Raw genomic sequence first — 14,382 nt, 5'->3', positions numbered from 1 at the left:
GACTGTGGTTCATAGGGCAACAAACAGCAGCGTACGCCGCCGGGGGACATCAATGGTGGAGTACGCGTCTATTCAGGGAAAGGTCTGAGGAAGACCATTACTGGGGCTTACATGGAGAGCTGAAACTGAATATGAGGCTAACATCCTTAATGATGTACATATCTCCGGTTCTGCTTGTTATTTTCTATGTATATATTGGATTTTCCGAAGCTGCACCTCGCATCCGCCCCTACGATGCGTCGCCTATCACCAGGAAGCCCGGCTCAGCCTCCGACACCTGGGAGACCTTCCACACCGACATGCCTCCTCCTCTCCCCGAGAGCAGGTCATCTCTCGGGCCTTTAGCAGGACTCACACCGGCGCCTGCTATTGTTTCAGCCGGCCCGACGACCACCACTACCAGCCCTATTTCTAAAACTGCAACCACCTTCCACCCCCATACACCGGACCCGACCACCGCCACAACTACTACTACTACGACCACCACCGCCCTCGATACTCGATTAATGTCGGCCACGAAAAACCAAATAACAGCGCCGATTTCCAGGTTAACAAGCAAGAGATCCACGGATGCTCAGACATCACTGTTCACCCCGGAGAAAACGCTGCAGACCATGGTGTCCATGGTGTCCCAGCGCACAGCAAACGATGCCTGGGCTGCAGATAATATTGGCACCTCAATAGAGAATAGTCAAGGTGAGTGCTTTTTTATATTTAAAGAGCTGCAGGGGAATAGTGTTAACAAAATGTGTTTATTTGAGAGCTGTGGTTAATGATGCTGTAAAAAAATATATATCTGGTCCAATTATTAGCCCACACAGTTGGTGTTGAATTTTTGGGATTAATCATTCATGCCGTTCAAAAGAAAAAAAACATCCTTGTCTGATAGAGCCTGCTAGAAGGAGCAGGGTGGTCGCACGGTGGTTTTTGACGCAGAGAGCGACCGAATAAACCAGATTGCAACAATGGGAGGCAGACCCCTCAGTTTGCACGGTATACCCCTAGATACATCCTAAATTCACAAAACCCCAGTCTAATATAAACATTATTCATGCACCACATATCCTCCCTGGATTTATTTTGCTGTGTAGCCTTTATTATATTCCAGAGGCCTTTTATTATAGGATGCCACTGTTACAGTGGGGCTGGAAAAAAAAAAGGGGGGGGGGGGGCTTTGAGGGGGTGTGAGGTTGATCCTCTTGTTGTTCATTCAATTTATCCAATCCATCAGTGCACACAGCGACCATACAGGCCCATGATCCCTTTTTGTTTAAAGCATGGCATGTTTGATAGTGACAGGAAATTACAAGAAGCTGCTAAAATAGCTGCTTCATCCCCTCTATTGTTGTTTGCTTGGCATGCACAGAACAAGGCCATCCAACCAAAATGGCCAGGCAGAGAGGCAGGCAGGCCAAGCAAGCCATGAATGAGCAATGACGATGGAGCCCCTCCTCTCACACACCTCACACACACACACACACACACACACACACACACACACACACACCTCTCACACACACACACACACACACACACACACACACACACACACCAGTATCCATGTGGATGTGTTGTTCTCCATGCAGCCCTACACAGCAGCACAGACTGAGGGATGCCATCTAGAGCAGGTCCTCCATGTGTTAGGGAGGTCTGCTAAAGCTTGGGGGTGAAGGTTTCTAAGCACATGAGAGGAGGTCCCCCCCCCCCTTATTATAGGAACATGGAGCCCATTCATTCTTGCTTTCTTTACTATGTATACTTGGAAGCAAATTCTGAGAATGAGGAATCCAGATAAAAATGGCTTCACTTGTTTTCAGAAATTGTATATTTTATCAAAATCTGGCCATTTCCCCTTCCAGAGAAGTTATTTTGTCATGCCCTCAAACCAGAAGAGAAAACTGAGACTATCATATTTAATATTCTGACTGATATCGGCTCCTCACATGTTTTTTTTTTCACATTGACCCTTTGTTCCCCATGCCCCGTACTACTTTACAGTCAGGATTAGCTTCAGTGAAAGGAGGGGGATTAGAAAAGCTGATCAAACTGGCTGTTTTTTTTTTTTTGCGGTGCTCAAACGGCTCTTTATTTAAAAAAATGATTGTTTTAGAAGAAAGAAGCAGGACCATGCAGCGCTCTGAATGTTATGATGATGGTAATCCATATGGTAAACTAAAGTCTAACGTGTGCATTAAGTAGCGTGATGTATTCTCTTTGGTTCTGAATACATTTTAGACTTTTCTTTTTTTAAATTCTTTTTATGTTCAAGTATCGGTGAACCCTCCGTGATGAAACCTGGATGTTTCTCTGCAGATTCTAAGACTTTTTTTATAAACAAACACAAAGTTAATACATGAGTACGAGTAAAAAAAACAACAACATAAATCATCATTATTTTTATTTTCCTTCAAAAATATAAAAAATCATTTTTTCCCCCCTGCTTCGCTTGCTGCTTTTCTTTGTCTCGTGTGTCAGAAAATGTCTGAGCGCACGAAGACGCTGTTAACATTTTCACCATTACAGGACAATTCAAAGACTAATGTAAAGATGGCGTCAGCCCTGTTATCTGTGATTATTATGTCAGAGAGATCAATGTACCATCAATGTGATGAATGTAGACGAGTTCTGAATGAACTCAGAATTCTTACTGTACTTGCCTGAGAAAAAAAAAATCGTAATTCAGCAAAAAATGTGGACCTTATCCTCCTCATTACCGATGAATGGAGCCAAAATGGCGTCGTGTTTACTGTCACAGGCAGAACTCTGCATTGTGAATCAGTCAGTGTTATTTATTGCTGTTTTATTTGGTCCCCTGAGTCTAAATGAAATGTGCGTCCTTGTCTGAGGTCATACTCCAAAGCTTGAAGCATACCATGAAAGCTTATCCAGGAACATAAGCGCTCGTCATTGTTGTAGCCTAAAGGCCTCTTACATGATGGTATCACGTCAACAACAAAGGGCGTCACCTGGGTTAACGCCTAACATCAACTCTCAATATGCATTCTCTGACAGGGTAGGGGCCCTGCACACAGACAGGAGGTGTTTTCACACACTTAGGGTTTCTATTTCTTTGATATTTTCTGAATGCTGGTAAGGTGGTTTGAGGCTTAAGCAAAAATAAAAAGAGCAGTAATTGTTTCCGCACAGGGGGGGTGGGGGGGCGTCCCATTGCTGGTGTTTTCTCAGTGGAAGCACAGACAGGTGAATCAGGCCAGAGAGAGGAGTTGTGAGACATGACTGGTCCTGAACAGCCTGCCGCTTCCCCGCGTCTGAATACCAGCCATGCTGTCGTTCCACTTTTACAGATAGGAGGAGAGGTGAACTCTTTTCGCCCCTTCTCTCTCCACTACACACGGGTCCAGTCCAATCTACATCAAACCTGTTGTGTGCCTTTCAGATCCCCCCCCCCCGCCCCTCCCTCGGCCCCCCCTATCCCACACACCTAGAGGACGCCTGCTTTTTAACAATGAATCTGCGTGTGAGGTGAAAAGCGTTCAGTGCGTCTCACACATTCTCAGGCGTGATAGGGGCCGACGTTTCTTCTTCGGTGGCCTTTACTGTAGCAAAGGCTCTGACAGTACACTCCACAGGCTTGCATAACCACGGGCCTTTCTTTGGTTACATAAAAATCCAGAAGCAACGGTGGAAGAAGAGCATTAATCTGAGTGGGATACATTAACATTCAGCTGTCCTTTCCCTCTTTATCAAACTGCTGGCTGCTGAGGTATTGAGCTCAACCTGTGTGCATTCCACCTCTGAGAAACATTTTCTACTTTTAATCTCACATCTCTTCGTGTCGTCTGTTTTCTTTGTTTGCCCGCCGAGCACCAAATGGAAGACGTATAGTCAGGCGTTCAATCGTCACATGCCACACCTAACCTGAGATCAGATGAATAATAGATTGCCACTCTTGTGCTCTGCAGGGTCATCCACATGTGTGTCATTATATCCTGTGGGTGGTTGCCCTCGTTTTGAAGGGAACAAGAGCCCTCGTTGCAGCAGGTCTCAGTTTACCAGGTTTCCCATATTGGTCGTAGACTAACATACATCCTCATGAGTTGACATCCTCTTAGTTTTTGCTTTGTTTTTTTTTTTGTTGTTTCCTGTCAAAGCGTCTTTGAGTATTTAGAAAAGCGCTATATAAATCTAATTTATTATTATTATTATTATTATTATTATTATTATGAGGTAAATTCATTTTAATAACATAAAACAGATCTGAAGTCAGTGTGGTCTTTTTTTTTAAAGGACTTAATCAGGCTAACTGGAAACGACTACTTTCACACTTCAGCGTTCAGCGTTACATTTTTAATGGGAGCCAAACTGTAAACAACGGTGTCCTCCTTTTAGTTCAGACTGAAACGTTCATCGTTTGATTGTAAAAAAACGTTTCACCTCTAAAAATCAGTTTCACTCTTCAGCGCAGCTCGGGCCGAGCTCCCAAAATCCTTCACCAGCTCAGTGAGTTTAGAACATGAGCGATGGATGTAAAAAAAAAAAAAGTATTATCCCCTATACTGACAGCTGACTGAATTAAAAACAATAAGCTAACAAAAAGGAGACAGGTTGTATTTAATGAATAAATCAGTCAGGCACATGCTCCCTAAACATCATTAAAGACGTTTAGGGAGTAGTGAGTATCTTCAGTTTCCCCGTAATATTCTTTTCCCTTTTTTTTGGTAAAATTCAAAAGTGATGATGGTGTTGTGTTTAGTGCAGCTGATAAATAAACCTGAATCTTGCAAACCTCTTGAACTGAGAAAGTGTTAATTCAGGGGGGCAGCTGAGGCTCAATGCTAGAGTCGCTCCAATGTGTCCTTGGGCAAGACACTTAACCCCTAAGTTGCTTCGTCGGCGGTGTATGAATGTGTCTGCATGGCGAATACATAGCTAACATAGCAGCATCTGACATCAGTGTGTGAATGTGTAGGTGTGACCTGCGGTGTAAAAAGTGCTTTGAGTAGTCAGAAGACTAGAAAAGTGTTACACAAGCTCAAGTCCATTTACCTTTTACTTCTGTGATATTTGAATGTCAGTGTAACGTTGTATATGTTTTCAAACGGCTCATTCTTTACAAGCAGGAATCCACACTCTACATATTTAATACACAGTGAAAACAGTTCTTCACATTTGAGAAGTTAAGATCACACATTGGACGGTTGACTCTTTAGATTATTAAGTGACTGAAACAATCAGTTATCACAATAATGGAAATTCCCTGAAGCATTATTTTTTTTTTTAAAGTTTCAGTTTCTGTCCTTCAACTTGTGAACTTTTTGTTCTTAGCACATCAGTACAAAACAGTTCACAGCTTAGTCTTAATATCCGTATATTTCCCTGACTAATGACGTTGTTTTCTTATTTTTTTTACTCCCTCTCCATTTGGCTGTGCGTCGTCATCCGTCCACCCAGAGAGTCTTTGTAACTGCAGCAGTGGTAGTGAGGGGATTCTGGATCCGGACGAGTGTGATCAGAGCACCGGGCAGTGCTCCTGTCTGTCCGGCTACACGGGGCTTCAGTGTGACGACTGCGAGGAGGGATACTTCACAAACGGCACCAGCGGCTGCCTGCCCTGCGCCTGCGACTCCTACGGCGCGGTGAACCCCCTCTGCGACAGGTGAGGCTGCTCTTCTCTCTCTCTCTCTCTCTCCTTCTTTTGATGGGCTTTGTAACTCGCCCTGGGGTACCTGTGATGGGAGGCCATAGCTCGTGGGGTCAACATGCTGTTACAGGAAGAAAAAAAGAAAAGCTCAATGTGTGTGAAGTACTCTGAGGGAAAGTGTCCGTTTAAGCACCAATAGACGAGGCTACATATGTGTTTAGATTATTTTAATGTGTTTGCAACTCAACACAAGTAACGGTTAAAGATGTTAAAAACCTCTGTCCCTGCAACAATCCCACCTTGAGGCATATTTGTGAAAACAACATCTCATGAATTCTTGGTGGATATAGTTCAAAATTTGGGGTGAACTTCCACTTGGACTTGAGGAAGAACTGGTCAGGTTTTAGTGGTCAAAGGTCAAGGTCACTGTGACCTCACATCTGTCCTGTGCTCGTGAATGTGATATCTCAGCAAGGCCTCATGGGAAATGTGTCATTCTTGTGTTTCTTTGAATTCATGTGTCGAGAACAATAGCATCTGAGATTGATTAGTGGACATTCTCCCCCGAGCTCTGCCCGCCCACCCCCCCCCAGTACCTGTCTGTTCTGCTCTCATGAGAAGGATCTTCTAACAATCCCCAGCTCTGCAGAGAAACAGAGAGAGAGAGAGAGACTCTAAGATCTCATTTCTAATGCAGGCCTATCTCTACTGTCTTTTTGTTATCAGTGTAATGAATTCTTTCTGATACTTCCAGTGTGCAAATATTCCCCCTGTCCCGTCCACAGCTTCCCTGTCACTCTGATGAAGACTCTGAGCTTTCTAGCTGATATACTGCCATTGAAGGAGTCGTGTTTAATGAGAGGAGTTGTATAAAAATATGAATCCACAGAGAACAATCGTGCAGTTTTCCATCAGCCTTTGGAACGGTTTAAGAGCCTCATAAGCTTCTTATTTTTGTTTTACAGCCGACTACGTAACCGTTTGGTCCAATCTCAGCTTCATCAAACCTTTTTTATTTTTTCCCAAAGCAACTGAAATCTGTTTTATCAACTTAAAGTCTCAAATAAACCCTTCATTAACGACCTGCAAAGCACCAGTTGCAGCATAGCAGGCAGCACGCAAAGAGCCAGATACCTTTGTCACGAGATGGTGGAGACCAAAACAGAGCTCAAAAGAGACTTAATGTTGGACTTTTGAGTTTGACAGACTGGAAAATAAAATAACAATCGGGCATCTGTTTCTCAAGAGCTTTTCATTACCAATGGCAGCAGGTTGCTATTTGTTTTTTGCATATTTAGATGTTCTTTAAGAAAAGGAAACTGGGGACGGGCTTCATTGGTGTGAATAATGTACATCATCATGGGGACCTTGACTGTGAGCAGAGCTGGGGACAAGTCCGCTTATCTCTTAATCGTTCATTATCTTTGCCCTAATTTGAAAAAAACAATTACTGAGATCTTGAACTTCTGGTGAATATGGTTTCCTTTAACGTCATTTTGTTCCTTAAATTAACTTCCTCTTTTTGTTCCCTGAATTCACTTCCACTAAGAGCATATACCTCCTCGTTTACTTCTTATTCTTATTCTTAAATAACAAGCCCAAATGCCCGTCTCTGTCCTGGACACTTTTATTGTGAAATGCTTTTTGACATACCTGAAGTGACTTTCAGAGTGAAGATAGTGGTTCTATTGATAATGGATGTTCAATTCAGACGTGTGTGTCATTTTGAGTTTCCTAAGTCATCGTGACCTTTGAAGAAGTTGAAACTATTCACATTGCTAAAATCAGATGTTTTTGTTGTTACACAAACTGGTTAACTTTAACTTCAGTTGATTATAAACTGATCCAAGTTAACGTCTTTGTTTACGGATTAACGGTTACATTCTTGATTGACTGTCTCTACCTCTGACCGCTCTATAGCATAACTTCTGGCTAGCTCACTGGTCAAGTGGGTCTTGGGGGAAGGGACTAAACATTTAAAGTTTTTTTACAATATTAGTAGAAAGCCAGCGAAGTTCAGGATGAGTGAGACAAATGTGTTTTTCAGGGAATGACAAAAACACTGGTGTGTAGGAGATGGTCATCGGTGATAGGAAGAGATTTGATGTGTTTATACCTCGTTGTACCATCGTCCCCGAGTGTTTGGTGCTCAGCTGTTACAAACCATGAATGCAGCTGTAACAGAGTTAGGACTTTGTGTTCTCCAGGATCCATTTTTAGAAATGATGAAGCTTAATCCGGGGCCGCATGGTGTAACCTTCCACAAAATTCAAATCTAATCTCATATGGGTAAAATGACTCTCTTCCATGAGGTTAAAAGAAGTCAGATTCTTGGAAAGATTTTTGAATAGATCGTTGATTAGGATAAGGTATTAATATCCCTTACATGCAGACTTGAGGCACCCTGCAAAGACTCTTTTTGGGATACTAAAGTGAGAGATGGCATCCTGTGTGTGGTCATTTGGGCTCCCTCCTTCCTCAGTGTTAACACTGAAAGGCCCACCACACCTCCAGAGGGTTCAGCAGTGAATCCCAGCGTCCCGAGCTCACTCCCTACATGCCATCTGCTCACCTGAGGGACCAGGTGGAGTCCTTTCTCTTCAACCAGAGCCACTGAATCCCCTTTTAGACAGCTTTGGAGAGGTCTTTGACTGCCTGCTGATGGGCCTGCCCCTCGCACTCCCATCTCCCTCCAGGCAGTAGCCTGGATGTTGCTGTGGCTATAAATCCCTCAGCTGCTGAAAATTAGGCATTAGCTGAGAAATGTGACAACAAACTGTTAAGCAGCCAGGCAGAGAGGAAGAGAGAAGACAGAGAAATGTGTGTCGTCATTCTGTATGTGGTGCTTAAGTAGTTTACTTTAATGTTTCTCAACGGCTGAGGTTGGACACGATATGCATAAGAAAACATGTGATTGGACTTGTTTTGCATGCATGTGCCCGATTGGTCCAAACAACCGCCTGAATTGCTGTGCAAGCACACAACTGTTCAAACACTGAATGTACACCTTTCCGTGAGTAAATGTGTGACCACAGAGTGAGTACAGTTGATGACTGACAGCCCGCCACAGTGTTCTCCAGAGCGTGGGAAAAACAAGACGGCTAATTATATCACTGTGATCTAAACTCTGAAACAAGCTATCAGACTGTGAAGATTTATCCTGAGGATTGGTCTTTATTTTTAGGTGTCTTCATTCGTTGTGGCCTTTTTTTTTTTTTTTTGCATGTGAGATTTTCAAAATAAAGGTTTTTGTGTGTGGCTTTTTATGGAGTGCCCTCTTGCAGTCATACTACTGAACAGACTCAGTGAATTAGTGTTTGTTATCTCATAAGGACTGGGACAAGATGTTCTCTGGCTCAGACGTTCTGGATAGTGTTCATCATATCTCCATGGCCCTGCAGAATCCTCTTCTGTTCATTGAGTCGGGGGGCCACTATTCCCGCAGACCGCCCAGAAGGCAGCATAAACGTTCAGATCCTGCTTACCCGTCAAATTCAGAGCACGAAGACAAACAGCAGAGCGTGCATGCAGCTTCTCCACAAGTCACAAGAGCTTGCGACTTGGAAAGGGAGGCTGCGTGTGTGGGTTAGGAACGTGGTAAAAATAGCGGCTGTACTTTCTGCCTCTAACCATGAAAAGGAATGCTTGCCTCTTTTCAACAGTGTGTGGAGGATTTGTGTTGTCATACTCCGAAAAAAAAGAAAAGAAAATACGTCACCGCACACAGGCTTACATAAGCTGAATCCTAAAAGGTGAAATCTTTCTCATGTTGTGAATCCTTAAAATTGCTGTGTTTGGAGCGGAGTGGGATGTAGGTGAAGGTGCATGCAGGAGGGTTATTTCAGGGCGTTCAGCTTTCTCACAGTAACACACCTAATACAGCCCTTCTCAGACAGTCTGAGCCAAGCCTGGTCACCGCTAGCCCTGCTAGCATCGCTCTCCCCGCACCCCACCCCCCCGCCTCAGGAGCTTATCACTGTGAGTTATACAGATTAGCAAGCTTTCCTACCCCCCGGCCTGCTGCTTTAAGTTTCTTTCCCATTAAGTAATGAGCAGTCACGCTGAGATGGAGCCAGGTGGAGCTTTAGTTGTGTCCTTTACAGTGACAGTGAAAAAGAGAACAAACAACACAATGATTTTATACATAAGCTCAAATGTTTAGTATAAAAGTCTTGGAAGCTTGTGAGATGATTTCTGCCATCATCCTGCCAGAAAGATGCACGCTGACATGACGAGGTCATTTAACGTTTGTGTGGCATAAAATTCCAATCTTTGAGCCCTGTTAGCAATCATCCTCTGTCACCCTCTGATAGACGATAAATGCCTCTTAGAACGGATGTTCATCTCTCAGTTATTCCGGTAAAGCCGGTGTTAGCTTGAACAACTTCCCGGCTAGACTTCCTTTTATGTGCGGCGTTGACGTCTGCAGTGTAAACTCCATCGTTTCTTGGTCCACAACATCCTGGAGTCAGGCCCGCTCATCTGTTTAGTGTCAGTTCAGTTCAGCAGTCGATTTATAAGTCACACAGCAGCTTCATGCTGACTCACTTCAGCGGTATGGGTCCGAACCCCCCCACATCCCCCCATCCCTCATTGTCTTGTGATTTCCTTGCATTTAACGGGATGAAGTTGGCCTAAATATAAACGTCATGATGCAGATTTGTAAAAAAGCAAACATGCAAGCTTGGTCAGGTCTGTCGTCAAGGGGAGAAAAAAACATGTTCAAATGTTTGTTCAATAGAGGTTGAATGGATCATTCCCGGAGCGTTCCAGGTAGTCGGGGAATCTTAGCGCTGACTGACCTTTGTGACACAGCGTCAAGCAGACTTGTGGTTCAAGTTTAGATGTTAGATCTGTAATGGATTGTCAGCTTCACTTTTATCCAGAGATCAATAACATTATCATAATAATTAGATTACCGCTGATTCCCCTGCTTTTTCCTGTCAACACGGACTGCGTCTCCTGCTAACACCTAAGCCTGCTGGTACGTAATTGGTCCATACACCTTGCAATACAAATGCACTACAAAAGAAAATCAGAACCCTTCACACGCTGACAATCCAGACCATGAGCCCTGTGCATTAATTCTTCATTTTCATCGCTGTAAACGGAGATAAAACCAGTTCTGCCAATACTCTATCTCTGTTTTTTTTAAGCTCACTAACGGAGATATAATATGTTACATTGTGTTTCACTTTATCACCACTCTTTGTACCACAGACCTTGTTACACAGTCTGTTCAAGGCAAGAATGTTGCACCTTTAATTCTGCCTCACCGTTTTGTAAGAGGTAAACACAAAGAACAGTGATGAGGGAGTGATGTTGTTTTACCGTTAACCTTGACTCAAGGTTCCTTGAGTCCAAACGCTGAGTCAACGCCGGGGTAGACGGAGGAGCCAGCGGGTAGGCCGGAACATTTTGAGGACTTTGTAAGTGTGCGAACACATCAGCGGTAAGCATCTACCTCGAAGAAGGAGACGTGAGCAGCTACAGAAAATGAAAGTGTCTACAAGTCAGAGGGAAAACAAGGTGAATACCTGACCAAAAGGGGGGGAGGGGGGTTAACTGCATTGTCACAGGGACAATAAAAAGAAAAACCTCAGCAGGCATACAGTTCACACGTCCAGGGAGCAGATGGCGGGTGCTGTCAGGCTCAGTAAAAAAGCAAAGCCAGTATTCAGAGGAGTCTTTTTTACAGCACAGAGAGACTGATGATACACTTCAGCCTTAAACAGCCTTTAGTGTATTTTTGTTCTGGTTCCCTAAACGGTGAAGGCTATATCACGTACCCTTTAATGTACACTCAGACAAGAGCTGATGTGTCCCTTGTGATTTCACTCCATCAGTCTTGTTTACAGCTGTTATGTAGCACTGATAGACACTCACCAATAGAGAAAGGTTCACTTTCAGATACCCGACTGACACACACAGCGAGCTGGAAAAGCTGGAAAGTTCTGATTTGTATCCACAAACAGTCACACACATTACTCAGTCTGCCCCACAGTTTGTCTGAGGCATCATTACATAAGAGCAGGAGGACAATATGTATATATATATATATATATATATATATATATATATATATATATAGCTCAATGCCAGACAGAGCTCTCTTCTAAAAGGCTCCCTTTCTTTTGAAGTGAAACCAGGGATCTGGATTTGTGCACAGCGTTTGATATGACGTGATGCTGCTGACTCTGCAGCATACTCACCGTGTTAATAATCATCCCTGCAGTTTTTGACTCATTTGTTTTTGTATGGTTGTGCATTTGTCTGGATAACCGGCCAAATTTAGACGACGTGACATCACAGGGAGATATATTTTCAGCAGCTAGGATGGACTGTAATAGAATACTTATTTTCAGCTTCGTGAAACATCAATGTAAACCTCACAATCCGGCATCACTTCCTGCAAATCAAAGAGGAATTACTTTGCTTAGTCATTCAGCAACCTCATACAGGAAGAGAAAACAAACAGAAGTGTGTTCTCTTAAAGTAAACTCACGTGACATTTTGTGATTTTTGAGCATAAATAGGGTACTTTTAAAGCTGGGCCTTATGATTAAATATCATTGGGTCTTAATGACTAACAGGTACTAAAAGTTTTGGAGCTGCCTCCAGTAGATCTTTTAATCCGTCAGCCACGGGACAGGCTGTAATGGGTGCGACTTAATCTTTTAGGGCAAATAAGCCCGGTCAAAGTGCGTCCTGTAATGTTCTTGTTTCTGCCTCTGACAGCTCCACATTGTTATTCAAACGTCTGACAACATTACAGAAAGAAATGCTACTCTGTGAAGTTTTTTAATGGAAGATCTTGAATGTAAACACAGACATTTTAATTTTGTTTTTGTTTTTCAGTCCCATAAACAGTAAATGTTCCTTACAGGACACAGTAGTAGTCTCGAGCTGCCTTGATTGGTTAGTTTGTACGGGTGTTTTTGTGTTGGACCAAGAACAACTGCAGTAACCTAACATTAAAAAACAAGCTAATGATCCAAGCAGCAGCTCCTCATCTGTCCTTGGAGCTCATATGTTAAGGGTTTTTCCGAAGACTAAAACAGGAGTACCACAGGGTTCTGTTCCTGGTCTTCTTCCTTATATGAAGATGACTTTCCATAATCATGTTTCGGAGCAGTTAAACAGCGGTTATTAAATTTAAAAAAACTTTGTCACTCTTTAACAAATAATAGATCTGTAGATGGCTCATGTGTGTAATGATGTCACAAACTTAGAGTAATAGTCTGAGACTGTAATAGTAGAATCAAGCACTTTAAGTCGACTTCTTTTGATCGGGCACATAATTTGCCGTCAGGGATAACAGTGCAGTCATTGCAGCTCATCTTTTTGTACCCATTACTCATTTAGACCAAATTTTAAAAAAAGCAGAGTTTTAAAATGTATGGAATTCCCATTTAGGATTCACAAGCGTCCTTCAAGTCTCGATCAGGTGACTAATGATACTTTGCCACAGCAGTCATAATAATTCAGAATCATTTGAATAGGGGCACTGATGGACTAGCGGTTGGGTCGCGCCCCAAGGAGGTTCTACAGCTGGCGACCCGGGTTCAAGTCTGACCTGTACTTCCTTTCCCGTATGTCATTCCCCTCTCTCTCTGTCTTTCCCAATTTCTTACGCTATCCACAAGTGAATCCTAATATTCATTTGAATAATAAGATTCATTTCATTTGTAGTGGCAAAATGCACTGGAAGATCGCCGTCTTGTATTTTACATTTGCTCCTTCTTTACCCTCAGATGTTAAAATAAGTATCAGTGTCTGAATGTGAATTTTAGGCTGCTGAATAACCAGCTGTAATGTTTTACAACATAGATCCCAGTTTGTACATCAAATGAGGATACAGCCGTTGATCAGTACAAACAAGCTTCAGGCTCATTTTAGGGCTTTAGGTCGATGATTAACTCATCCTTCACAAGAACTACTGATAACGACATGACCTATGCTCGATGTCTAGCTGGTTGAAGTTCACCTATAAGCTATAATAGCAGTGTTCAGTGGTTGAGTGTGTCTGTGTTTGTGTGTTTTAATTCACCTATTGTACTGCCCTACAGGGGAAGTGTACCACACATTTGGGTTGGCAAAAAATGGCTGAACGAAAGAGGACTTTGGCTACACCACCTTGTTGCTGGAACTTGTATCAAAGGATTCAATCAATTTATTTTGGCATTCAGGCTGTGTGCTCTCATAGCTTAATGTAACTTTGATTAGTCTCTGAATTGTACGATATCAAACAAAGTTCAGCATGATTTTCAGAGTCTAATCTTCTAGAAATTATAGATTTAGTGTGGTGGATGTGGGATATAAATAATGATTAATTAGGTCCAATCCTGGTTACCTTTTCATCCACAGCTAGACGATAACTGTGTGAACTTGATGTGAATGTTGGATTCATGGGTAGTTCAGAAAGTGACAGAAATTGTTGACACAAATGCCCAATTTCCCACACGGTCAAAATGAGCGGGTGTATGGGTGTTTCCCTGACAAAGCTGACATCACTTTTAATGGAGTAGATTTCACACTTGCGCACAAAACTCCTGAAAAATTAACATTTGCCTTCTTATTTCAGCGGGGCAGCATGATTAGATTTACTGGTTGGCACTTTTTTTCCTTGTTGGTTATATGGAAATTTAAATTTAGACTAACTGACTAGTCTAAAGGTAAGAAACAGCCATAAACAGTAAAATTTAGAACAATTTGTTTAAAACCATCTGCTGGTAAACAATGTCATTTGATTTGCAGATTAAGTTAGCAGTTCTATCACT

The 14,382-nt window shown here is 42.7% G+C and overlaps 1 protein-coding gene across 1 annotated transcript in view; it reads left to right on the top strand.

Moving 5' to 3' along the window:
* Positions 1-14,382, top strand: part of si:ch211-158d24.2 (multiple epidermal growth factor-like domains protein 9) — a 41,518-nt gene continuing 27,136 nt past the window's right edge. The window contains exons 1-2 of the mRNA XM_061037387.1: positions 1-696; positions 5,413-5,617. Of these exons, the coding sequence (XP_060893370.1) occupies positions 132-696; positions 5,413-5,617 (770 nt within the window). The 5' untranslated portion in view covers positions 1-131. The remainder of the gene's footprint in view (positions 697-5,412; positions 5,618-14,382) is intronic.

The sequence above is a fragment of the Labrus mixtus genome, chromosome 5, assembly GCF_963584025.1.
Source record: "Labrus mixtus chromosome 5, fLabMix1.1, whole genome shotgun sequence".
NCBI lineage: Eukaryota > Metazoa > Chordata > Actinopteri > Labriformes > Labridae > Labrus > Labrus mixtus.
This window is presented reverse-complemented; position numbering and strand designations above follow the sequence as displayed.